Source organism: Opisthorchis viverrini, assembly GCF_000715545.1.
Source record: "Opisthorchis viverrini unplaced genomic scaffold opera_v5_52, whole genome shotgun sequence".
In the NCBI taxonomy this organism is placed as follows: Eukaryota; Metazoa; Platyhelminthes; class Trematoda; order Opisthorchiida; family Opisthorchiidae; genus Opisthorchis; species Opisthorchis viverrini.
Genome location: NW_008751708.1, coordinates 369125 through 395998, shown reverse-complemented (window position 1 = coordinate 395998; position 26874 = coordinate 369125). Strand labels below are relative to the sequence as shown.

The 26874-nt window shown below is 43.6% G+C and overlaps 2 protein-coding genes across 2 annotated transcripts in view; both read right to left on the bottom strand.

The window, feature by feature from the left end:
• Window positions 1-1305, bottom strand: part of T265_03566 (hypothetical protein) — a gene marked incomplete at both ends in the record, with an annotated part of 24770 nt that extends 23465 nt beyond the window's left edge. The window contains one exon of the mRNA XM_009168085.1: window positions 285-1305. Coding sequence (XP_009166349.1) covers window positions 285-322 — 38 coding nt within the window. The remainder of the gene's footprint in view (window positions 1-284) is intronic.
• Window positions 1306-18616: 17311 nt separating this feature from the next.
• T265_03564 (hypothetical protein) overlaps window positions 18617-26874 on the bottom strand; it is a gene marked incomplete at both ends in the record, with an annotated part of 37077 nt that continues 28819 nt past the window's right edge. The window contains 5 exons of the mRNA XM_009168083.1: window positions 18617-18830; window positions 20356-20530; window positions 22634-22732; window positions 23430-23604; window positions 24949-25210. Coding sequence (XP_009166347.1) covers window positions 18617-18830; window positions 20356-20530; window positions 22634-22732; window positions 23430-23604; window positions 24949-25210 — 925 coding nt within the window. The remainder of the gene's footprint in view (window positions 18831-20355; window positions 20531-22633; window positions 22733-23429; window positions 23605-24948; window positions 25211-26874) is intronic.

Here is a 26874-nt window from a genome sequence, read left to right as displayed (position 1 = left end):
TACAATAAGGCTTTCAAATAAGTCATGGTTGTACGGCAGTGAAGCATCGGTGTTGAACACTGATGTCATGCTGTCGATGATGATGATGTTGATGATGATGATGCAAGAATTGCCACGTTTTCGAACTAGAAATAATTTCCTACAGATTTACGGCCGTGATGCTGCTATGCTGGTTGCAAGTGGCCGATAAACCAGGACTTCGAGCTTCATTTAATGAAAAAGAATAAGATAGTGGCAAGAGATGGGCTGTTGTACGTGAAGTGAAAAACGATTACATGACTTACTTATCAAAACTACGTTGAAGTTCAGTTCTCGCTGTCATTTCTGCGGTGAGCTGCTGTTTAAGTAGGGAGGATTCACCTGACGATAGTCTAGACACATCGGTCTGACCTTCACTGCCTGCAGGTTTTTCAGTGGTTTCAGGTGGTTCGTCTCCAGAATCGGAGTCACACTGTTGAAAATTAATGCGCTGAAAGGTTTGGCATACCAATGGCACATCACCAGCGGGGTCAACTGAACTGCCGGATAACGTAGCCTCAAGGTCGCTTACACGTCTCCGGTAGTGAGATAGTTGAGCCAACAGACGTTTGTGTTCCTTGATAACAAGGACAGCCGCTTGTTTCTGCCTCGCCAACAGGAGCCTTTGCTGCTTCCAGCTTACCAACACGCGTTTCAGAATTCTTTCCAACTTCTTCTTCTGAACTTTCTCATATGCAACCTTAAAAGTGATTTGAAAAAGTCAAACAAGTACTTCGGATCGAAGCCTATCACGTTCTTTCTCCAGCATTATCAACACGTTGTCGCCCTGAGCAGCATTGCGTTCGTGACATTTTCTCTGTTGCTCTAGAGCGATGCAAGTCTGGACCATGTATAAATTAGTTGGCATGTGTACCTTCATATATTTATCCTGAGTACTCTGGAGCTGTTCACGCAATTTTTCTTGAGCGGATCTTTGGGAAGAAACAAGCTTCTCTAGCTGTATAAGGTGTGTATCGTGAATGGATTTAGATCCTTCCTCCACATATGTGCCACCCGACACCAACTAAGATATCAAAAGGAAGCTAAGCCGTATTACCGAATCTCTTTGTAATGCAACGAATGGGTCCTCAGAATTATCAACCGCGTCTGTACGGAGGTGAACTCCATAAATCGGTGTTATTCTTGAACACAGCGCCTCGCTCTTCAAGCACAATGCAAATAACAAGCTTTCGATACCTTCAATGTATTTATTACAGCGTCACGAGCCTCGAGTTCACTTTGGAGGCAGGCAAGGAGGCGCAAAAGATCTTCCTTGCTCAAGTCTTCTTCCATCTGTGCAAATAAAGTAGAAATTGAGTTACTCATACCTGTCCATCTTCTTGTATCATTATCGCTATACTGAGATATAACCGAAAGACGGAAATATGTAAAAGCAGACGGCAAAAGCTGGTCGACCTCGGATTGGAAACGTGCAGCCCATTTTCCGATTCTCCGAGGGATCAGCCGGGTAGCGCAAACACTCAAAACAGCCGCTGCTACCATTAACTAAGACCACCTTGCACAACCTCATGACGTACTCGTCCAGTTCAGCAAATTGGCGAATCGATGATTTCGTGCTCACAAAAAAGGGTAGTGATACGCTTTGGCTGGCAGGAATGTTGGATGAACAGTAGCGGTAAATAGCTAGTGGTGCAGCGGCCTTCAGCCACCCCGCTGAGATTACCCGTTTTGCTGCTGTAGAGAGGCTTCGATTTCTCACGGATTCACAAATTCCTGCACAGGATAGAAGCCTTCGTCCAAGTTTCCCGATCAATTTTATTTTTATCGTTCAGAGGCTGTCATTCATTTGGAAGGCAAAAGCAAAAAAGTGTGTAGCATTGCTCTTTAAGTTCTCAGTTCGGGGTTGTAGGCTTGCCAGTTCGAGAACTCCAAAAACCATCCAACAGGGTTTTTAACTTGGTACTAGATGTAGAGTAGACAGCAGTCGGAGGAAGTTTGTTCCACGCAGAAACCACCTGCAATGACAAAAAAATTGCGTAAGAAAATTGTGTGCTCTGAACTTCAAAATCTTCCTACTAGCCCCCGCCGTGTATTAGTTGCGCCAACGGTGAAAAACCTGTCGACCAAGCTTGTTCGAACAGGGCATAAGCAAGTATTATGTCTTCTCTGAAAGAAGTCAAGCACTGCAAGACGCGTTCAAGGTTTAACTCCAGATTTTCAGCCTGAAGTCATTTTCGTAATAGCTCGTTGGACAGTCCAGTGAGATTGTGTCCTCCTTGCGTCCTGAGTAGACAACTTGGCTGGCGTATTCACGAATCAACCTGACGTAATCCCCGTAGAGTATTTGGAAGCCCATGAGATTAATTCTGTGGAAGGTGCGCTGAATCGTCCGTAGAACTGCGAATTCATTTTGAGCTGACTGCATTGTGTAGTGAGAACGACATTTTTGAACGGAGCCAGATACACGAATGCTTTTTGGCATCTATCCTCGTGGTGTCTTCTGGTCCATTCTCACCATGCAAGACAAAGGAGCGCGCTGGAGAACACATGGATGTACTTTTCACCATTCGCGAAAAAGTCACAATCCAACGATTACTACTTTGCAGCGTTTGCATCCCTTTGAAAGGCACTGGCACTTGAAATCCAGGATTTCAAGTGGTCCGCAAACAGTAGCCATGGATTTGGATGAACGTTTGGAAAGTCGTTGAAGTAGATCAGAAACAGCATGAGCGACGTTTCCTCCAGGGGTCTGTTGAGCGAATTCGGTCAGTACCGCTGCCATTGTCCACTAGGTCAGACGCGCGAGAGCTTCATCCAGGAGGCTTTGGAAGCGTTAAAATCACCTAGAAGCAAGAGGTGTGTGAAGTGATGGCTGCAGAATATTTGTTCAGGGATTTGTATGAGAAACTGGTCATCTCCCGACGGATTCGAGAGACAACGGTGAACCACACCGAGAACATGAAAATCAGCCCCGAGGAACGAAATGTGGTTCCACAATGCATCGCACAAAGGTCCAGGATCGGTATTGAGGGGTAAAAGATATCGTCAGTAGAATCATAATCTGGGATTATAGTAGCCGATTAGGGTTCGCCCAGAGTCCGTATGATGTAGATGATTGCTCAAAGTAATCAGCGGGACAATTCGGAGAAACAGTGGCATTCGCTTTCATTTTTTGTTTCCATTTTTAGTTGCGCACACATTTCATGTCACTTTTTCTCTTTCTCAAATTTCTTCCCTCCTTTATGCTCGTTTCTGACTTTCATCTTCATTCCTCCGACAATCTTCATAATTAAATTCACATTATATCCTAGTTATGCATTCCCATGAAGCTGATAGACTATGCGCAGCACGTCATTTCTATGGATATGTGCTTTTGTGTCGCTGTTCATCGCCCAAAATAAATAGGCGTTTTGCTGGTTACATCTCTTATTTTCATGCCTGTTTATCGCATTTGTTGTATGTGATACCATCGTTTAAAGTTGGCTCGCCCTTCTCTCCTGGTGCTCTTTAGTTATGCTTCTATAAATGACCTCACTCAACCGGCTTCATACTTACCCGCTAAGTGAGGCAATAGCAATTGTTCAACCACTCCAGCCTTTCAAAGATTAGAATAGACTTACATGACCCAGTAGGCATTCGCCTCCTCCAAAACGCCACCTAACTTGTGAAACCAACCGAGCAGCGCATCAGAAAAACTTAGGTTCACTGATTATGTTAAGGATTTGGAACTCTTAGCGAGGATCCTCTCACCCTCCTCCAATTTGAAATAGTGTTCTTCAAATCATCTTTGAGTGTATTTTAAACGTTGCATGTAGGTATATGCTAATTGTTGTAGTTTGGATCACTACCACGCTTTAAATTCTCAGTGACATAATACTCTCGTCAGTGTGGCGATCAGTTCCTTATTTAGTGATGGAACACCGGCGTCCGGCGGTGAATAGAAGAATTGCCTTCAATCTGGTAAAACTTTAACGCCTTCGGGGGCCCTTTTAGTAATCCGTAAGTCATTTTCTAGGAAGTGAGGAAATTGATCTAATAGTTTAGTTCGATATCTATAACATGGTCTCGCTATCTCCTGGTTAAAAATTTGTTCACTAGTTCCAAACAGTCTAAATCATTTGCGAGGAGTGGCTACCTAGCTTGCACGGGAGTATTAGACTAACGGTATACAACGGTGTCTGAAAACGCAACTGCTTTCTCCCAATCATTTGTCCTCGGGAGTTCTCGAGTTTGAATTAATATCGGTGAAGGGAAGAAGGCCTTCGCTGCGGAGGTAATCATTCGGAAATGCCAACTGACCGGTTACAGACCATTGAACAGGGAAGCAAAACTCTAATGTGCATCTTAGTTACAAAACTGGACACCGATCTTCTCCCGAACCGGTCTTCTTGAACTTTCCTGGAGATTCATTGACTCCACTCATTCGTCGGTCAAATCCAAGCAAATGTTACAAAGCGACTCCACAAATTACGCAACAGATCTCCCCTTTTCAAAAGACGCAAAGCGAAATTCTACGAACAACACATACTACTCGCGTGTCTCCCCATCAGTAGTATCACTGTTACACCAGTAATCGATGCTTATGTCCGCGAAATCCTCCCGGACGGCCCTCAAAGTACAGCTTGGTTGTGGGTCCCTGCCGGGCCACTGAATGGACGATCCCGATTTTTACGCATTTTTCGACGCAGTTTCCTACAGGAGCTCACTGGTCTATTGGCCTCTCGTTCTTCCCGCCACCAGCACCTGTAAAGCAGGAGGACTCTTAACCTCAAAGGAGACTGTTAAATTATAACACAAAAGTAGGGCGCCCATGACAAAACGCTGATGGGTCTGGCTTGACATCTTTACCAGCGTGAGAATGCCAGTTTAACAGACACCTGGAAGGCCCTATCAGAAGCAATCATTCATACAACTAATTATGATAGAAAATATCGTAGAGGATAACAGTCAGACCATAAAAAAGTGCTCCTTGACGGAACTAAGAGATTTGCTAGCGTTTAGCTAGCAAGATCTTACACCACTGGAGACGAACGGTCGCCTCTTCCGTGGAGCATACAAGGTTTGTGAGACAAGAATAATCAGCGTAAATCAAACTGACGAAGATTCAGAAGAGTGGCTTCAACCCAGTGTTTCTGTATTTGGTCACGAGAATCCCACCAACGCCCCCGGGAGTGACATTATGTTCTACTTAGCTGTCACTCCCGAGGCGCCGTTTTCCCCTCACTGTTATTGGTCGGGACTGGGACATAAGCGTGTATCTAGCATTATGGTATCTTCTAATTCTCTGCTGATTGGCCGTACACTGAAAAGATAATTGTTCGCAAAAGCGGACGCACTATGATTTTCTCATACATCAGGGTGGCCATCAAGAGAGTCCATTGAACCACTTAAGACAGGGTGGCGGGAGCTCAAATATCGTGCCGATGGACGGCCGAAATGGAGCCTGAAATAAAGAGCGCTGTGTATTGGTCTGGATGAGCCATGCTGACATCGAGATCAGATGGCGAATTTTCTGAGCCAGTTCCTTGAATGGTTGTATACAAGTTAGCTGGTAGCATATGAATCCTCAGTCTTTACTTGAGTAGCGGTGATTATGAACGCATCCACATCCACTCTTCTACAATCTGGCTCTCACACGCATTCGTGTACGTCAATCACTGCCTTTTGTGTGCCTATTCACTGCTTGGCACTAACCGATCACTTTCAAATCTGGGATCCAAATAAGAGTTTGCTTTCTCCGTCCAATGGGACTGTTGTTATATGTTGCCGACGGTGGCCTGACAGCTGTGTAGACAAGGCCTTCCACATCTGTGGACTAATGACCCACTTTCGCAGAAGTATTCTGGTGCCATCGTGTGTGCTAGTAGCGAAAAGCATTCACGATACCTGTTAGGTTAAGTTGCAACCGCCTATCACCTAAAGGTTTTACGCTGCACCACAGACGATTGCTGCCCTTTTGCAGTTACAGGGGACCATCTATCGTGTGCCAAGAAAGCCTTTTTGTGTTCACTGGCTTTGCACTCATCGAATCACTCTGTAGCCCGATATTGAACCAGACCACTGTCTGTTTTCAAAGCTACCAGAGAGCTACTCACAAAATAGTGCATGAATTTTCGCGATGTATGGGGACGTAATTTTGATATGAGTACTCAGGATTCATCCTTAAGTAAAAAAACACCATGTTGCGATTTTTGATACGGATCTTTGAACGACGCGTAGATTCAACAATCCCAAGTATCAAGAGTAAGAGTGCGGTTCAAAATCCTACGGTACGAATTCACACTAAAAACCCCAGCTGTTCACGTTCGTAGCGTCAACAAGTGCACAAGCCTGTCACTGACTGGCACAGTGCAGTGTCAGCTTCCGCACATCAAACAGCGGTGAGCGGAATGCTGGCTCAGCAGTGTGGCTTGTGATCGTCTTTTCCGACGACCGTTTTGTGATTTTCAACCCAGATTTTCAACCCATGAGAAAGAAAATTAAGACAGGCTCAGCAAACGGAATACGAACTGCGTGGGTAAGTACATCAGATGCACACGTTTAGACACAGATACTCACGGCAATACACAAGTGTTGGACGGGACAGTCTTTACGGGAAAGAGAGTGGTGTGTACTGACAAGCAAAACAAGTAGAAATTCAAAAGTATTTACGCAAAGTAGGCAAATGAATAGGGGAAATTATCATGTGGTCAAGTGAGATTCAATACACCATGTTTTCTAACCAACCACGATAGAAATATTTATGGTTCATACAGTTGAGGAATTCTTGGGATTACTTCCATTCCCAAACACCACCAATGACCGGTGACCACTCACAAATTTTTCAGGGCTGTCACTAGTGGCATAGTTGCCACTGTCCAGCAACACATTTGTATCGCTGTTTACATCCACTCTCAAGTCAGCACAGTGTAGCAGCCGGTGTGGGGATTTTTGGATCGGCCGAGGTGCACGCCAAAGACACAACTTTCTTTTGAGGTTGACTTACTTGGTTGTCTCAGTTGTAAGATCGGCTACTGAAAGAAACATTACAGAGGGACATTCAAAGCACGTGTGCCGTCGTCGGGCCTCCGAAAACTCTGTCCAATTATGTCTGTAAGCAGGAAAAGCAGTACAGTGCAAGAACATGGCCGGGATGCATTCCCATCGTTGTAAAAATTCGAGGGATAGAAATTGTTACCCAAACGCTCCTTCCCTCGGTTCTTGGAATGCTATGTGTTTTGGGTTGTTTTTCTTGGTTAGTCTTAGAAGCTACAACTGTTTGTTCGTAGTTTGCGGTTCATAACCTTAGACAGCGGTGCTCATACTCAACTTAATTAGCTACTTTTCGGGCTGGCATTACCATCACAACGATGTTGTTCTTTTCCCAACGAACTGCCTCACTGCAGATGCTTATTCTATTTTATCTGGTGCCCTGTAAGCTCTGTACGTGTAAGCCGTTTCCAGCTAAGCTCAACGTGGCAGGGACTTGCCAGTTTGCGGCAATAAATGCACGTCTAAACCGAGAAATGTAGGGTATGAACACCTATAGTTCTGGGTGTTCGAAGTTATGCTTTGGATGGCACCCTTCACTACATTTTTTCCTCCACCTGCAACCAGAATGGCTCCTGGCTTACCACTGAAGAAAGCTCTCATAAAGATATTAAAGCGCTTTTTGTACTCGGTCATTACCAAATTGAGATCACCAATGGAGAAATAACGAATATGGCATTAGGGACACATCTCTTAGGACGTTGTAGTTCAATCCATTCCATGTTTATTTTACCGCTGGTTCCCCTCGCAGTCAGATATCCGAATACCTTCATCAGTCGGGACGTTCAAAGGCTCTTGTTCTACATTTGCGCTGCTGTCACGTCCATAGTTGAAAATTTCACATTACAATCTGTTTTTGTTCAAATCGCGCGATCAGCTGGACGTAGGCATATGCAGACAAATGCCAACTACGGATTTTGATTTGCTGTTTTTGTCCTTGCCCTTGAAATTGGCCCTTGTATTTATTAAGTTTTCCCTTTATTTTGTCATTTCTGTGCTATTGTGTCTCAACGAACCACTGCAACACGCAACTTAATAAGTAAACGGTGAATGTAGAAAGTTTCTCCATTTTTTGTATAATAAACGGCAAACGGAAGCGCCTGAAATATTTGGCTAGCCTGCTTAGGAACTCGAACGAAACGAACGAACGAACACGAAATATGAACACCTGACTTCAGTGTGGCATCTGTTTTCAGAGTTTCACGAATAGATTACGAAAAGGACATCAAACCCTTTAAGAATCGAGCTGCATCTACCCCTGATCTGGCATATCAGAGTCCAATGACTTTTGGTGACCCGAGAGCATGCATCATGTGAAGGCATCTCAACCCGGTGATTTTAGTAAGCCAACTACAGACAGGCGCCGGTTTTATCTCAAAGCGCTCGGTAACTTCAAAGCGTCACAGTTGGACCTCATGCAACACATACCTCAGCCGATTGAAGTGTACCTCAGGTCCAGCTTTGAGAAGCAAAACGTTTGAAAGAAGTTGTATAACATCTCTCAAGCCTATAGGATATCCCAATCATCCAAGTAGACGCTTGAGGTGAATAGGGTGCTGTGCCTGGATCTATCAAATCTCAGGAGTGCATGGCGTACTCCTGCGCACAGTGTGATAGCCGAGGTGCATTTTAGGTTTTGGAAGTCCCTCTATCATTAGATACACCAAGATGTCTACTCAACTGCCCCTTTGGAAGGTGCGCTGATTTTGACTTTTCAAAAATTTTCAGGGCCTTTTGCGGATCAATCGAGAACTAACCCTGTTGAAAAATAACAAATTTCAACTATGGAATTATTTCCACGGAACTCAGCTTGTGGTGAACAGTATGGTGTATGAGGTACCCCCAAAAACGGTACACCATACTTAGGCGTTGTGAGGTTCACCGGTATCGGCACCACGCACAAGAAGGCTGTTTCATACATTATTGGATACCCCCAACCCTGGCCCGTCAGACGATTTGGAGAACACCAACTTTTGAGCAAGTCGTTATCACTGTCCAAAACAACTCCACTGATGTGATTCGACTCTACTTATCCAAAGTCAATACAACCGACAGACAACAGACCCAAGGTTGAGGGGTCCACCCATGTGCTAAATAGTTCAGACATGATCTGTCCAGACCACAAACGAATTCCATTTGAGCACCCTCAAAACCTGTGCCTGGCTATAGCCAAGTTACTGCTGCCAATTTTCCGTTTAACAATCTGGAAAAGTCAGTCCTCAGTGACTAAGGATCCGCAGTGGTCAAGCCAGAGCTCAGTGTAATAGATAAGTATAGTCTGGGTAGCTGTTGCCCTGTTGGTCTTGTTTTGGTTATTGGCACGGTGGTGGAAAAGTCCATGCGTCTTGTTAGGCCGTTATCCGGTGAGATACACGGATAAAAGATGGATCCTCAGGTCTTGAATGATGGTAATGTGGAGTATAAAAAAGTAAAGACAACGTAGATGTAAGCCAATAGTGCCATATTTGGTGTTACTAGCGCCCTGAGTATGCCTGTGAAAGCCTATTTGTGTGAACAAACAGGTTAGCAGCTAAGCGAATTCTCGGAGGAAGCCTGAGCAGATTTCTCTGTTATCAAACTCTAACCGACCCCTTCTCGCACAGTAATCTGACTCTGTTGAAGCAGAAAACGGAATGTGTAAAATTCGGATTTCAGATTCAAAGTCAGTTCTGAAACTATTCAGTGTACTGCCACCAGGTGCCAAACCCTAATTACTAAAAAGTGCTCCCGCTACAGACCGAAATATAGTAGTGGCTTCTCGCTCCTCAGATTGCTGGTACATTTGCTGATCACGGATTATTGCACATTCACAAAATAGTCAGTCTGATGGTGTGCGCTGAGTGAAATTCTTGCTTGAATCTACAGCCAGGCAAGTCGCATACATAACATGGTGATGCCTCTCACTTTGACATCGTGCTGCATCGTGCTGACACTCCATCGTTGTTTGGCTGCAGCTCACCCTCTTAACTTTTACACTCCAATCCCGTTGGGCCAGTGATTAATGATGTTTTAGTTGCTGCCTCCGCATATCCCGGAGACTACGTGCAATCTACTTTTCCAGACTGACTACTGCCTTTCCCACGTAGTGGATGAAATATCTGGTAGCTGGAGTTCTTTGGTAATGCACAAGCCGCAATTGTAACTGCTATATGACCTATCATCTTGCAAATCTGATAACACGTCTGAGGACTGTAAACCTCTTGCGTTGTTCCGATGCGTGCAGGGTGTGTTCGTGTACCCGCAATCACTCCTGCGAACAATGTGTTTCGTCTTCGTTTTTACTTCTGGAAAACTATCAAGTGCGCCACATTTGTCTGCCCGTAGCTGCGAATTTTGGTTTGTTCCAGTTATCATGTATATGGTAACGCTGTGAAAGACAGGCGATGGAACGGTATTCTCTCGTCTGTAAAAAATGCATGGGGTAATCTGAAAATACCGTCGCGTCTCTTTGGCCTACCCCGATGTGCAAAGCAGTCGTCTTCGTCTTCTTTGAGGTCACTGTATACCAAGCCCACTTCTCCAACCAGGATCAATACACGCAGCCACCCTCTATTGTCCTCTGAAATGGTTGCCAGTGGCTACATACAGTCACAGATCTTCGCACTGCACCAGTAAATGTACTCATCACCAACATATATCGCCGTATCTTCCACCACGCATTACTCAGTGTTTGGAGCAGATCGCAGTAGATGTGAGACTTATGTTTCCATCTCAAGATATGACACCATTCAGTTAACGAAGCTGGTGCTTGTTTTGCGGCAGTTTCTTCAATATCTCTGAAGTCTTCGTTCCATAATTTCTTTTCTGTCTTCTAGTCTTTGTTACATTAACCGTCCCTATGCACAACCGAGTCCCTCAGACGGGACTCTCCCTGTCTGTGAACAATATAACGGCCCATACTAACCAACCAACCGGCTAGGTTTCTTGTCCAGGTGCTAAATTGTATAGACCATCACCCTACCCGAGTCACGCGACTACCCCACACTTTGGCTTAACATCCGGTCAGCCAACGCTAAGAGGAAAACACGTGATACCACAATGTTAGCTCCTTATATGCATATCTGAATGTGCTCATAATCGCTGAGCAGAAGTCCACTTATACAGGTTCGTTCAACGCCTTTTTGCACCATGCGGCTACTACGTGGGTAACCTAAGCTCTCACATGATTCCTAAGTCATTGAATACAAGCCTGTCTTAATCCAGGCTCATTAAATGAATTCCTATTATTCCCTAAGCTGTACTGAACTCTGGGACTAGTTTCTTTCCATCCACAGAACCATGCCCTCTTATTTAAGCATATCGGTGTGCGGCTGCCCCTTTAGTCTGTCCATCCAAAAATTTGGCGATTTTCACTCCGGAGTTCGTTCGACCTTGTGCATCAGCAAAACCTCACCTACCGAAGAAACTTCACCGCTGAGTTCTCTCTAACAAAAAGGCCCCACACTATAATCATGTACGGTACAATGCTATTTATACCTCCTGTGCCCTCCTTCCCATTTACGCTTTTCTTGACCCCGACCACTATCTCACTGAGTAGGGTCGTCCATCCTCAGCAGCAGTTTTCAGTTTTGGTCTGAATTGGCCGACTTCATCACTAAAATGAACGTTGTCCCGGCCTCGGTGTTCTGGGTTTTTGTTTTCTGCAATCTACAACTTATCATCTAATAAGCATGCCCTCCAGATATGCCTTCTCCGTTGTGTTGTGGCCGGCCCTCCTCAAATTTGAGAGACCTGATCATCTCTTGATTGTTATGCTAGCTACATGTTTGGAATTGTCAGTTATTTGCGCATTCAAGAGGTGACACACACTCTCGATCAAGCTTTCAGGGTCGGTTTTGTTCTCGCCGTTTCATTATACATCATTATTTTTGCGATTTAAAACTCTATTACGCATATTGCTAATACTTCCATTTCAACAAATCAGCGCACGCTTCCCATGATTTACGCTGTCCAAGATCGCCGACTGTCAACAACGGCCTTTGGTTTTAGTTCACATCAGTTGACTTTATCGCCGAAGGACCCAGCTCATTGCGCCCATGTTATATATTTATCTTTCAAACTAACTGTTCTCAGTAAGTAGACATGCCCCCTTAATTTTTTCAGTTTCCCATCCGTTGTTATGATTTTCATCAAGTTGTAATGACTTTAAATTACCATATTTGCTGTTCTACAGGTTGGTAGCACTATAATTCAGCGGTAATATTCAGGGACAAGAGAATAGGTTAAAGCCACACTCACCTCCTGAAAATTATGAGTGGTAAAGCGGTAGCTGATGCGCGTTTCAGGTCATCCGCCACATATCGTGATTTCAAACCAGAATTCTAGCCCAAATCGGTAGGAAAAAAATAATGCCCAGGAATTTAAAGGATGCAGGGCGTTTGATGACTCGATAGAGCCGTTTTAAGCTAGGCCTTGTTGACAGGTACTGCTAGCTGATTAAGACGAGTCCTAAACGTTACATGCATGGAGGCATCTACCTTATTAGATACAGCACATAAAAGTACACTTAATTCATGGATATCCTGAAAGAAAGGCTTGGGTGGATCCGTATCCACGGGTACGGGCAACATTGCTGTTGCAAAGCAAAATGAAGCCCATGTTCCCCACAAAGACTCCTGAGATGCAGTGATTGCCACTCTGTACCCATATTCGTCCAGTTTTTAATACAAGCCAACCTCTTGTTATCCACAATATTAAGGAGGAGAAGACATTTAGAAAATCTTCAGATGTTGCAAGAGGTTAGTGTGTGGACAGCAATGACTCCTGCAGCAAGACCGGCGAGTAAGTTGCCTTGATCTGGACAATCGGCACGTATGTACCAGATTTTAGTTGGCTCAAATGGATAGTTGCGAAGATTTTCAACAGATCAAACGAGGTCATTGTAGATGAGAGGCGAGATTTACTTGCACCAAGTGGTTTTTCGGCCATGTGGGCCGATATGGGCACAGCCATCAAGCTACAGTTTCAGTGATTCACTCCAAACGGGAACAGAAGGAGCTGTTGGATTCAGTATTCTTGGGGATAGTTACTCTCACTAGCTTTGTTACAGTTAAGCACGGCATGCTCCTATGATGCACTGCTCAGTTTATCAGGGCCATTAGAGTGAACTTGCTCGAGATTTGGACTACCTAAATTCCACAATACAGTACCGGAGGCTTACTGTTTTGACAGAAGGCGTTGAAGTCTATTACACACAAGAAACCTTTTTAAGCTCAGAGGTTGAGACTAAATTAGACAGGAAAGCGTCGTATAGTGTGATTCACCTCGCTTGCGATTGGCGGTAGTGATGCTGAGGAGCTCCATATCCGACGAACGCGTGGTACAGGCCTCTATGAATCCTGTGGCTTCCTCCGAAGTAGCATTAAGACACTGGTGCTTTATGGCTGGACTGGCTCGTAGGCAAACTTATGACCCGATGGCATGTATTTATCTTCATGAATGTAAAGCTTTGACTTGGTTTTGTGTGTGAAACCTGAGGCTTTTAAGAGACCCCCGCTATGAAGTCAATCATAAGGCGCCCACGAGTTTGCTAGATTCGCGTTCCGCCAAGTTTCGTAAGTTGGCCTTCCCAACGTGCTAGTAACCGCCTCGATTATTGATTCGTGATGGTCTGATAGAACCGGAGGGATTCGAGCGTAAGCTGCCTGTTTGGAATTGACAGAGTTTCATTTTAAGTAACCTTTGGCTCAAGAAATCTGTTTTCTTCATTGGCTCGATGTTGTCTACCACAGTGGCATCGCGGAAGAGAAGATTTGCAGGTCATACTACATACAGGAGTGTGCTAGTGAACTATTGCATACTTGTTGGATGACCTTGCGTTTTCGGGAAGCAAACTAAACCCTATTTCAGTGTCCATTCATTGAGCTCATTCCGGTCGGATTAACGTATCCCCTAGGTATTGAAGTAGCCGCCAGATACCAAAGGCGCCCTCAAACAATGATAAAGTTGACAGCCCCAGATGCATGAACTGAGAACTGCGGTGTAATGTCTCATGAGGCTTGTGGAATACACGGCGAGTTCCAAATCAAACCAGAGTTCTGAAGGCGGGAGTGGATACTGTATTTCATTGGAGATAGGTTTACTTTCGTAAACGTAGTCAGGAAATTTCAATAAATAATTTGCTCTGTAAATAAGTTAAGTCTAAGCCGAATTACCTGACAGGATGTTGCAGAGGTTTCATATTATAAGATGCAGAGATATGAAACCGCAAGCTCCTGGATAGGAGATGAGGACTGAACCGTATGGTCACGACCGGCTGATCACTAATGTGGCTGGCTTTTACCTAAGATCAGAAAGACGATAGATTCAGGCGAAGAGTGGAGTTTTCACTGGAGAGTCAGATAAAACTTGACGACGTCGCTTGTATTCCGAGACTAGACGACGAGTGATGCTGTATGCTGTCTTGGTATGAATCGAAATCGCTGTTGACCAGAGGTTTTAACCAAAACGATTGAGCCTTTAAGAACTGGCTAGCCAGAAAAATGAATGAACCGCCCTGAATGTTCCCGAAAAACGTAGTGCTGAATACTTCCGAAAATGATGAAACTGCTTCTAGGCACTTTGGCATAGACTGGCTCCAGTCACTGTCGAATGTTCAAAGTTTGTTTGCAAACTTTTAGACCTTTTGTTATGTTTGCACTGGTCGCATCTTGATTTTAACCACGACAGCAAAATTTGAGCGGATCACCCTGTGATTCAATCATTAGCAGTAGCTCTTCCAAACGCCCAGCAGGGTCGATACCCGCTTCGCGCACATATGGAGCTCCCACAGAATCAACGTTACCTGTGATCGCACATTGATTTGCTTCCACCTGTTTCAGACCCCCTGTCTAACTCAAATTCAGCTGCCACAGGAGTGCTAATCCCCTGTCCGATCATCGCAACCTTGATGTCTGTTACGGGGCTGTCCAGAAACCGAAGTATGTTAGTGCAATGACGGCACGGTGCTGCCACACCAGTTCGATGGTACACCAGCAACTATTCTCTATCTACTCTCCACTGACTCTTTCTGTTCACTCGTTCCTTCACCGGCAACTACAAATACCCTTTTTACCTGACCCCAACCGCCTATGTGACGAGTTCATTCTAATCTGTTGAAGCATTAGTTTGGACCAAATGATCCTGGTTTCGCGTTTTAATTTCGGTATACTCTGTCCACTTGTTCAACAACTCTACGGTACTCTTTTGGCCCTGTGCGTTAGCGCTACCTCTGTCCAAAACACTTTTCACATCTCACATCCCTAAACTGGCGACAAAAATAGAACCTTGTTGTAAATTTTACTAGTTTACCGGATAATGGGGGACTGTGAAGCACTGATAATTCACTGACTAGCTTTCAAAAGCTCCCGTTCGTGATGTTTCCAGGAAACTAAGAGAGACGCAGCTGGGTTCCAGGTGAGTCTCTCGCAAAGCCAAATTTTTTTGCAAATGAGGGTATTTCGCTAAAGGTGAAACCTGATTAACCGAAATGCCAGAATTGGGTATTTTACCTCGGCGCTTCTGGCCTCCTCACAAAGATTGTAGGGCAACCTCTTGAAACATTGTGGTAAGCCTGTGAACACAATCGTAAAATTTATCCTTTTCCTCTATAATGGTCAACCTCAAATTAATGTCTCCATGGTTGGTGCGTCGATGAATATGACAAAGACAGTAGGGGGTCTGTCTTCTTCCTCGGGTGTTGCTGGCAGCTCAACTAGGGAATTCAGTTCTGACGACTAATCTCGACTCAATTTCAAAGTTTAGTTCAAGAAATATGAAGACGTGTCTTAGATCGACTTTGCTCAGTTTGAAGACGTATGACCACAACGCTTGGTCGTTGCTGCGGGAATTAAAGATAGCAAAACAGTGTAGCTTCACAATTTTACACCCCTAAAATCTCTCGTGACATTGACTCTTCGTGTGTCGTCAAGATCCCGGCCCAAGTTTCCGTTGAGCAAATTTCCTTGCTTCGTATTCATTGTCAGTGTTCGAAGATTTCCAAAATGGATACTGAGGCTTTCACCATATAAGCCGGTGTGATCAACAAAGTGCGGTTATCTCAAACCCACCATCATGACTAAGGATCAATTCAAGTGCCTCATTTTCGTGACTGGTCTTCAATCGGCACGTGTTGCAGTTGTCCGGATCCGGTTATTGGGTCAAACTGAACAGGATCTGGAGTCAATCCTTCACAAACTTACCAGCGAGTGCCAGCATCTTTACAGTCTCATGGCCAATGCCTCACTGACTGGACATTGCCACCCCTCTCAGCTTGCCTTGGTACGCAAAACAGCTTCTAAAAGTCACTCCGATCCCAGTCGGACTCCAACGAAACGACCGACACCCTGTTTGTTGCCTGTTGCACTTTTCACGTCACTGTCCTCATTATAACCACATGCGCAGTAAGTGCAGCCGAAAATGCCACAAAGAAGAAGGCTGGGAAAACAACTAGAGGAGCTCACACAAACCTCAGCTCAACAAAAGAGCGCGACACGGCGGCTGGTCATGTCATGGCGGCCGTCACCAACAACCATCTTACTTCAGTCCATTTCGGTGAATCCTGCCAGCGACCAGCGACCAGCAACGGCGTATCCGCCATCCACACCCCTCAATCCACACTTTTATGTTCAAGCGGAGAGTTCTACCGCCATCCAAATGTCAGTAGGGTTGGGAAAATTTAGAAGGAACGCTACAGCAGTCACACAGAAGCCGAAAGCTGACTCGAGAATATGGGGATTGCTGTCTACAGGGGATGCAGAGTTGAATATCGCGTTAAGCACGCAACATGAATCAGATCACATACACGGCCACATCAAGTGGTTCAACTTCAGACAGTTGAATATGGCCCCATAATGGAATCACGTTGCATTGCACAATGATCAACCCTAATGAAACATTTGGTTGATCAACCTTTAGTTAGCAAAATAATTCAAAAACTTCCACTCCAATAAACCAGTAAATCATCAAAAGTCCACTCATGATATTTCATCACATGGATCTCGGATAATATAAAATAATGAACTCTGTACATGAACTCTTACATTCGGGTGAGGATTTTGTAATTAGTTTTAAATTCCTTCACTGTGCGATGAGGTATCGTATCAGTCACATAAATTGGAGTCGACCAACATGAAAGAATATTTTGGTACCGTTTTCGAAAAGATTAAAATGATGGGAGGTCGCATACAGTTTTAGTTGCTCGTTGCAACCTGACAATGCCATTCTCTCCCTTCAACTCGTGCACACTACCAGAACCGTCACCTTGTAATTGGCGTCCGATAATTGACTAACGCAGCGAGCATGGTTGCACTTCGAAAAAAATCGTTTGACCTGGCACACCATATGCCGCGAACCTGTTCATCTTGTGGCATTCTGATCCTCCCGCCATATGTTTTGCTAACATTTCTATTGACAGGCAGCTACTATTTACTTCCGCCTGACTGTCTTCTCTCGGAAGGATGACATCTACAAAGAAAAGCTAATAAAAGAGCTTTCGCGCCCAGTATTTTTATAGACTTATCCTCAAAATCCTATTAAAAGGGACAGTGGGATGAACATATTAGCTGCACTTGTAACTATCGAAGCATGCAAGAGTACAAAACTACGCCAGTTTTGTGCCAACTTAACAGAAGCCTGAGATTTTGTGACGGCAATCTTTACAATTGCCTGCCGGTTAAAGGCAAAATAAGTGATGCACTGGTGACTTCGCCTGTCTGTTTTTATTCGTGTGCACCTAGAATTTTTCACAATTTTTGCTCAACGTAGAGTGCAGTCATTTCTTTGTCGTTAATTATCGCCACCAATTCTCGGGTTCCAGTCATACTCACCACTTTCTGCAGGTGTATTAAAACGATGGTACTAAAATGGGTCGGAAGCTAAAAACCGATTTCACTCATCAGAGACTCATTGAACAATGATGATCCGATTGCTACGAAAGAAGCCACTTAGTTTAGTGACAAAAGGATCCATTATTTGTCCAATCGGCAGTACAGATGGGAAGAATAAGCTTAATTTAATGATTTGCAGTTGGTTGAATCTACATGTCAAAAACATGAACCAAGGTCTCAAGAAAGCAGTCATCCTTTGAAGTAAGGAATATTCCATACTTTAAAGGTCCTGGAATGAAGATTTCCGAATTGGGGGTCAGCTTGTTCAAGATGGATTGACTGATTTTTCAGCCATTGAATTCCGTCAAAATGAAAGGAATCCAAGGGACCTATCTCAGGAGACGATTTTATCCATCCTCATTCACTTGTTTTTCTCCTCTGACTGTTCACATTTATTTTTGCTGGTGTTTTTTATTCGGACGTGATAATGTTAGGGGAAGGCATGGGTCTAAAACGGGGTGGGGGCAATACAACTGTAGCTGGTGCTTTGATCAAATAATGTGAATCCGCTTATTCACTGGAGAATGACCTAACATTTGTATGTTTCGGGAGACCTTGCGAGGTCTGTTGGTGAAGACAGCGGAATGTGAGGAATTAAGTGTACAACAAAGGTAAGGTGCATCGATGGCTCGGTGCTCTATGGAGAAATAGCCCTTTGCTATTTCAGTAGTTTGTAGTTGTTACTGTTACCGGCTTTTTGATGAAATAAAGTAAACTCTAATCGGTTACATGAGATGGGCGCTTTAGTTTGTATGGCCAGCATATCTATGTGTTGTATTCAGTCGTGAAACGTCCATTCCGGGTAGATTCATCGATATCCCACTCGAACGCCTTTCGGTGCCTTCGTTAGGTGACATGTTCGCCGGTGCTGATCCTTTGTGTGTGGTTGTATCATCATTATTTGATGTTGTTCCAGCGAGAACTTTTAGTTCTTCCGGATTTATCAATGAGGCCAATCTGCGAGTAAAATGGGTCGATTAACCAGGTGGTGTTAAGATGGCTACATTTTCAATATGCATCATGAATCACATACAAAATTTTGAAAATAGCAGCAGTACTAAACAAAATAATACTTATTGATGACAGCTAGGAATTGCAAGTATTTCACAGCCCACTGGAATGCCTTCTTCTCTTGATATCTTGAGGATAACGGCAATCTTTTAAAAGGTAGCATTTTGTCCCTCAAACAGAACAGGCTATTTTAAAAATTGATCGAAGTATGTCACGGATACCGAAAATTCTAACCAGTTAGACGATATTGTCCGGTAGCCACTAAAATTAAAACCTTATGCTGACACTCTAAATATGCTTTCAAAATCACTAATTAATGGTTGACATTTGCATTTCATTAGGCCTTGATCCTGAAGAAAAATATTTTTTTACTTGGCAAGATAAAAATAAAATATCACCTTATACAAATGGGTCGTAAACGATTGCCAGTTTTCATGTCGTATGGAAGTACTCATAGGAGACTTACCCGTGATTATCACCCCTAAAAGAAACAAGGAAATAGAGGAATTTTGTCATGAGATTTGTTGTAACAGAGCATAGATAAGGAGTTACGTGCTAAGTGTGGATATGCTGGTAGTCGAATGCTGTCCAGGCTGAAATCTCCAGCTGATAACAAAATGTGTCACACTGTTTTAAGTCTTCTAACAGGACTGTACAGTTCCGTCAGTTGAATGGTGACTTTTATGAAATATAAATTCAAACAGTCCTACTTCAGTATGGGCAACAGAAGATAACAGCTGGGACTGCCTGGGTTCTCTATAAACAAGACGGTAACAGCCGCCTAATGCAGTGCTGATGGCGCCACCTTGCTATGGTTCACTAGTTTAGCCCCCGTGTCTTTCAAGTTACAAGGTAAAAAGTGCATGCATATAGGTAGAGAACCGTTTTGTGAAATTCCGGATGCCTCAAGTTCATTAGCCAACTTCTGCCCAAATTTCGCAATATCAGCCACCTAGATAGACCATACTGAACTGTGCGACCATGTCACTGCCACAATGAACCATCAGTGCTGTGTATGCACAATGAGTATTCAGACTCGAAGATTTTCGGCGTGAACAGACGGTCGATTGGCGATGAAAACGACCTACATAGAGGCCTGAGATGGCTCTACTCACACCTAAACACCGTGCGTGATTGTCATTGGATCAGGATTTCGCAGGTCCTTCGATTGCCGATTTCTTACGACCAATAGCGATAAAGAGCTAGACCCGGCCTCAGCTTTCAACGTCAGGGTAGTCAAACTACAGGGTGAAATACTGTGTCCCTTTAGGAAGGACTATCACGTTGTTCCAAAGGAGTTTAGATGCATAGTACCTGAACATGGTACTTGAACATTCAGACTCTCACTGATTATGAGCTAGAGTGCCACTGAAGTACAAAAAAGTCAGGTTTATGGAACAATATCTTGCACGGCTTGGGAGCAATAGGCAAAAAGGAAGCATTTCCGTCATCATAACGAATTGAGACTTACTCATGAATCTCAGGTGGGATGGGAAGTGGCTTGCTGAAGCCGTCTTTTCCGACCAACCAAAAGGAGTCGACTTCACCTTTGCCTTTCAGAGTTACCTTTCCTCGAAGTTCCAAATGATAACCACCAAGGTCGTCCAGAATTTCTTTTGTTGTAGGACTCACATGGATTCGAAATGCTAGACGATTTTTGGAGAACCGAAGTATATTTATCAAAAAAGGGAACAGAAGTATTCACCAACAACTTAGATTAGTCTTCAGCTAAGATCAGGCCCAAACGAATTATCAGCCAAAACGTTTAGAGATTTTATTGAATACCATGCTGCGGACAGTACTCTTATTCTGTTGGGGTTTAGTAATGGTCGGGTAAAGTTAGTCATACAAGGGATGCGGTTGGTCTCGTCTGCTTCTGTGTATAAGGGTCCCCGAACAACAATATCGCTAATTAGTACCATAAAGATCCATGCGGAAGCGACTTTCAAAACGCACTCTATATGCATTTTACACAGTAGTCAAAGCTTATAAAAAAGATTATGCGTCGCCTAGTCTAGTGACGGGTGATGATGGAGCTAAGGGGCACAAATTGACCGGACATCACGTTAAAAGCTACAATAAATGACTCGAACCGAGTTTTTAGGTTTTATGGACAATTTGCATACAGGTTTCAGAATAAATATACTTCCTATTATTTTGAACCACCAGAAATTCTCATCAAATTTTGGCTGAAGACAAGAACTTGATTCTGCGAGAACTTATTAGATCATCGTAAGTGAACTTGTGTGAATAGCGGCTTGTCTTGGACACACTGTCGCATCTCCTTTGCGTTTAGAGAGTAATAATGGCAAAGTGATTTTATTAACGTCTGTTTGGGTACCTCAGAGTTTATCAGATGAACTAGCCCACACAAATGGCCGAAGATAACAAAAGTGTAGCGGTAAAGTTTACCATTTACTTATTGTTTAGAACATTCAATTTTGTGCCAGCAAAAGTTCATGGTGTTGAACTGGTCAAGGGTAAAATTATTCATCTTGCGTAGCCAACAAAACCCAGATGCTCAGTTCAGAGAATTCTCGGCCAATGGTTAACACGACTGAATCCAATTATTCCCATAAGCACTACTTCCTACTGTTGCTTGGAATTTTCACCACGTTGCTTATTTACTTGCTTCAGCATTCATCAGTTTAACCCCGATTATCAGAAAACTTGTCAGCTTGCCTGTTTATGGTTTTGTGGTTAAATTACCATGCATACATTGTCTGTTTCTCCAACGAAGTATTAGTGTCACCCCCGATTAATTGTTCATACGAAGTTTTTAATTTGGCTACAGAAAGGTTCCATTTCAGTAAATGAGGCATACATTCGCAAGTAATCACTGAGATAAGTGCGTCATACTATGGGCACAGATGATGAACGGTTTCCACTTACCACGAGATTAATTAGACTGAAACACAAGTCAGTTAGATCAGTGATAGCATACCACATGTTAATGTGGACGCCAAAATACGTTCACAACCCCTCAGGCCCTATTCACGCTCTGGCTGTTCATAGGCTGTCCCCCTGTAAATGTTATATGCAAACGGTATTTCCGATCTGTACACCCATCCAGAGTGACAAGTTCACTGCCGAAAAATATCCTGGTATTAAGGAACATCGTTTGAACTGACATCCCAGCTGATAAACCCTTATAATAAAAATGTTTAGATTGTATCACAGGGTGGTAAATCTTAAGGACATAATCCACCATGCCTACGGACTAATATGGACTCGTTAAGCGGATCAGTAGCTTGACGATTCAAGTAACAGTGTGAAGTGTTGTCCATGGAATTTACCGGCCGCCGACCATAATGTGCAAATTGACCGTAAAAAGAGGTCTCCTGATTTGGCCCATCCGAAGAAATTTTCGGGGGACGTGAGTATTGAGTTTGCCATAAGGGGTACACAGAGCAACCTAGGCAGTTCCGCAAATGTACGAAAATCGAGCAACGGACCAGGAGCTTTAAAATACAAAGAATCTTTCAATCACAGAACAGGCAAGGCGGCTTTCTATGGCACAGTTAGGTAAAACAAACGTTACTACTTTATTTATGCGCTCAGATTAAAACTAGCTTTCAAGATTGGGGTTTATTGCGTCTCACAATGGTGCCCGTAGTTTAGCAAAGGTAAGAAAAGGAAGTTTGTCAATGAAGTTTTCCGCAACTCGATAAGGGCCTCAGTTAAAAACACACGATTTTTCATCAAACTGTTCCTTGTGTAAACAAATTTCACGTGTGCACCAGACTTACCTGCTCCGGTGGATTCCATCCTCGACGCTGTGTTAACGGTGTCTCCAAACAGGCAATAGCGAGGCATCGTTAGACCTACAACACCGGCAACGCACGGACCTGTAGTAACGAGGGAATCAGATAACTACTGTGGTCACAGGACGAAGAATTTGTGGCAGCGTACGGTTTCTCCGATGTGTCCATTTTTAAAATGGCTGTAAAACAACCGTTCTAGCTTAGAATCCTGTTTGTTCTAAGGTTTGTTGCCTAGATTGGGATTTTTCTAATAGGCGAGCAGTGATCATAGTCCCAATACCTTTGCATATACCATTATTATGTACGATTACCATTAATCTATGTTGATAATAACCCGCTCTGGTTTACTTTTCTAGTACATCCTGCAACAGGATTGTTAGCTTGAAAGCTACAGTTGTTCGATGCAGATTTAAGACCGTCGGAGCGAAAAACTTGAATCAAGTGTGACAACCGTTTGCTTTAGCAAAAGATTCTCTTTTAAAAAATTCCATCCCAGAATCACAACCAGGGACTCGCTCTGGGTATCTGTCCAAATCAAACGAATGTGACTGCTAACGGAAGCCCTTATCATGCAGAGCCTGGAAGAATGCTTATTGGCCTGACAAACACTCCTGACTCATCTGTCTAATTTTTTTTAACTACTATATCCAGCTGATGTTTATTATACCATTACCGTTACTCGCATTTTCTTAGCCTTTCTGACCAGATATAATTCGATTTCTCGTCTAAACGGTAAGTCAGTTAACTGTGTAGTTAATATATCCAACTAAACGAGACTCACCGGAATGCAGTCCGATCCGCAGTCGCAGTGGCATATTTGGCATGTGACGAATTACAAACGTCCCACACTGACTGAGCAGATCCAATGCCATGGTGGCTATTTCTCCAGCGTGCAGTCTGCCATTACGAGTAGGGAGTCCCGACACAACCATGTACGCGTCTCCAATGGTTTCCACCTTGAGGTGTTTCCAACAAAAATAACAAAATCAGAGAGTGCGTACAAAATACATCATTGAGAATTAGAATTAGGGGAAAACATTTGTTAATTTATAAACCTTACTGCAGTATATGGATGAACAAACGCTGTAATAGATGAAATCTGTTTCTGGAGGCAGTACACCCAATCATACTGTGACGATGTCCTCTTGACTGGTAGCTGAATGTTTGCAAGCCATGTGCCAAGCTTGTCAAAAAGCTCAACAGCCACCTGATTGTCTTTTACCAACCAAGCTACCGATATCTTGACATATTTCGGAGGGAGGGTATGTATGACACAAAACATCTATCGTGAACTCGAAGCATTTTGGAATTTGACTTTGGAAGCAAAAGTTAGAAAAATGTATAGGGGATACTAGGGGTCTAAAATAACTGAAAGTAAAAGGTCATTTTTCAGCAGTGTTCTAATAAATTTTCATACATCCGTAAGTGCGAAATGCAGGATAGTCAAAAGCTGTGTTCTTAAAATTTTGAACTCCCACCCGAAATTGATGACGCCTCAAAATCGTGTTGGTTTTCTCCTTGAGATATAGTTCATTTTACCGGATGACTTCACCAAGACCTCTTTGACTCATGTGATCAGGAAAGAAAAAGTCTTGGAACTCGGGTATACATGATCACTTTGAATGTGCTGAATTTTTACTGTGCGAAATTTAACGATTTTCGGTGACAGATTTTAGGAGTGTTTCAGAAGTAGGTACTACTTCTGGAAGGAACAAATGACTATCAACGAAGAGTGACTTTTCTTGAAGGCAGTCCCTTTCTTACTTAACAAATATACTTCAGTGGTCGATCAGATTTGTTTATTCTTCTGAGACTGATTATCCCTGAGAAGAAGGACTTGTGCCATAAATCGCGCAACTAAAAAGTTTCTACGGGCTTATTAAATATAATCTGACATAAAGCCGTAAAACCAAACATGGACTGTCCAATTCAAGGGGCAAGAACAAGGCATAGTCATCTCTTGTTCACTACAGCCGTTTTCATCCAGTAATTTTCAGTCGGCGCACTCTGAAGATCCTCTAATTTCCAGTTCTTCAGCGTGATCGAGAGAAACACGGCATTAACGCGCATTCACTGAAAAACTGCGCCCCGCATTTTATGTTGGATGCTATGTTGTACCAGCTTCCACTATCCATGCTGAACACGTCAAAAAGGCAGAAAAACCTTACCTTTTGTGTCTTAGAGAACCTCTATCCGGTCATTTGTATGGAGGTATGTAAAATAAGAGCCTATCATGAACATAAAATGGAAGCACTAAATAGTATAGTTGAAAATATAAACCTAAATGTGGCAACACTCACCTTATACACATCGTAGTAGTCAATCGTTGAATCAAACATCGTGTATAGATCATTCAACAAGTCAACCACTTGAAGAGGCGTGGACATGGCTGAGATAGTCGTGAATCCAACGATATCACTGAAGTAGATAGTGACTTCGTCAAAAGCCTCCGGCTCAACAGGTCTACCGGACATGAGGTTTTCAGCCACAACACTGTAGGGTGGAACGAGAGAAAATAGAATGTTGTGTCCGTCCACAAGCTCAGTGGCAATAATCCAAACTCTTACATGGGAAGAAGGGCCAGGTGATTATGTTACTATACACAATAGGCCGATTTTCATAGGTGATCAGTCTGTACTACTTCAGTGAAGCGTTTGGTGAGCCTAGAGGTGGTAAAGCGCATTACGTTTAAGTTACTCTTTCATCGTTTCAAGGGAAATCCATTGTGCGAAGGTAGTACCTGTGGATGCAAATTCAGTAGTAAAACGATGCTTACTTGTGCTACAGGAAACCTGTCTACCTGTTTAAGTATCACCGCAACTAAAGAACCGTCTTATTCCGGGACGCTTTTAAAACTATTTTGGAGCCATCGGCACGCCAACGAAGTGGACAAGAGACGTTGAACACAAGTGGGTTGACGAACATGTTTTCGGCAAGGTCTTTTCAAGTCATACAACTGCAAAGGTTAAGAGAGCGGTATTTAACATATTTGAATGAGTATGGTGTAAATGGACAGGGAATCGAGTGAGATGACATTGGCTACCTATCCTAGACATGCAAAACTCGCCCTATCACCAAATCGCACAATGGCTCGTCAAAATGCTTGAACCAATACGGCGACAAATGTGTCAATACAGCTTGCGAGATACGTTTCAATTCGTGGACTCAATAAAGGACCTAGAACTGAAAGATTCGTTCATGTGTTCAATGGACGTGACTTCACTGTTCACTAACGTCCCCTTAACTGAAACGATTAACCACCTATGTAACTACATAGAAGCAAATAATTTTCACCTACCTATTCCAGTGAACGAGCTGCGTGAACTCGTCCTGCGATGCACATTGAATGTGCAACTACTGTTCAATGACATGCTCTACCGTCAAATTGATGGCGTTGCCATGGGCTCACCACTGGGCCCAATGCTAGCCGACATTTTCATGAGTAAACTTGAAAATGGTCCCTTAAAGGCTAACATTGAGAATATGCAACACTACTGCCGATATGTTGACGACGTCTTCGCCGTTGTTAACAACAAAGACGAATTGGAGTCACTCCAACAAGAGTTCAACAAGGCCCACACTGCCATTCAATTCACCTCGGAGGGAGAAACAGACAACTTTTTCCACTTCCTAGATGTTGGCCTTGAACGACGTCACGATGGTACACTGAAACGATCGGTGTACCGAAAACCTACTTGGTCAGGTCAATACATCAACTTTAGCAGCTTCGTGCCACTAAAGCAGAAACGGAACCTGATCCGCAGCCTAACTAACAGAGCGAAGAAAATATGCTCTGAGGATGCACTGGAACAAGAATTCCGAACTCTCACCAACATCCTGAGAGACAATGGATTCCTCGACAAATTTATCACAAAACATTTGAACAGGAAAGAAGCAACCACCATCACAGCCACAGCTGGAAGGAAACCAGTTCACATTAGCCTCCCGTTTAAGGGAGATATACCGGCCGATCTACTGAACAGAAAACTTTCCACCAGTCTGAACAAGGTTTTCCAGGCCGCAAAACTCCGAACCTGGTTCACCAGCAATCGTTTCTGCCCCTTTAATCTCAAGGATAGGGTGCCTGTCCACGCCCAAAATATGCTAGTTTACTCATTCTCTTGCTACTGTGCACGGGAATACATCGGACGCACGACTAGGCAACTCGGCCAAAGAATGAAGGAACACAACCCACCCTGGCTAGCTTCTGGAACTAGAGTACGATA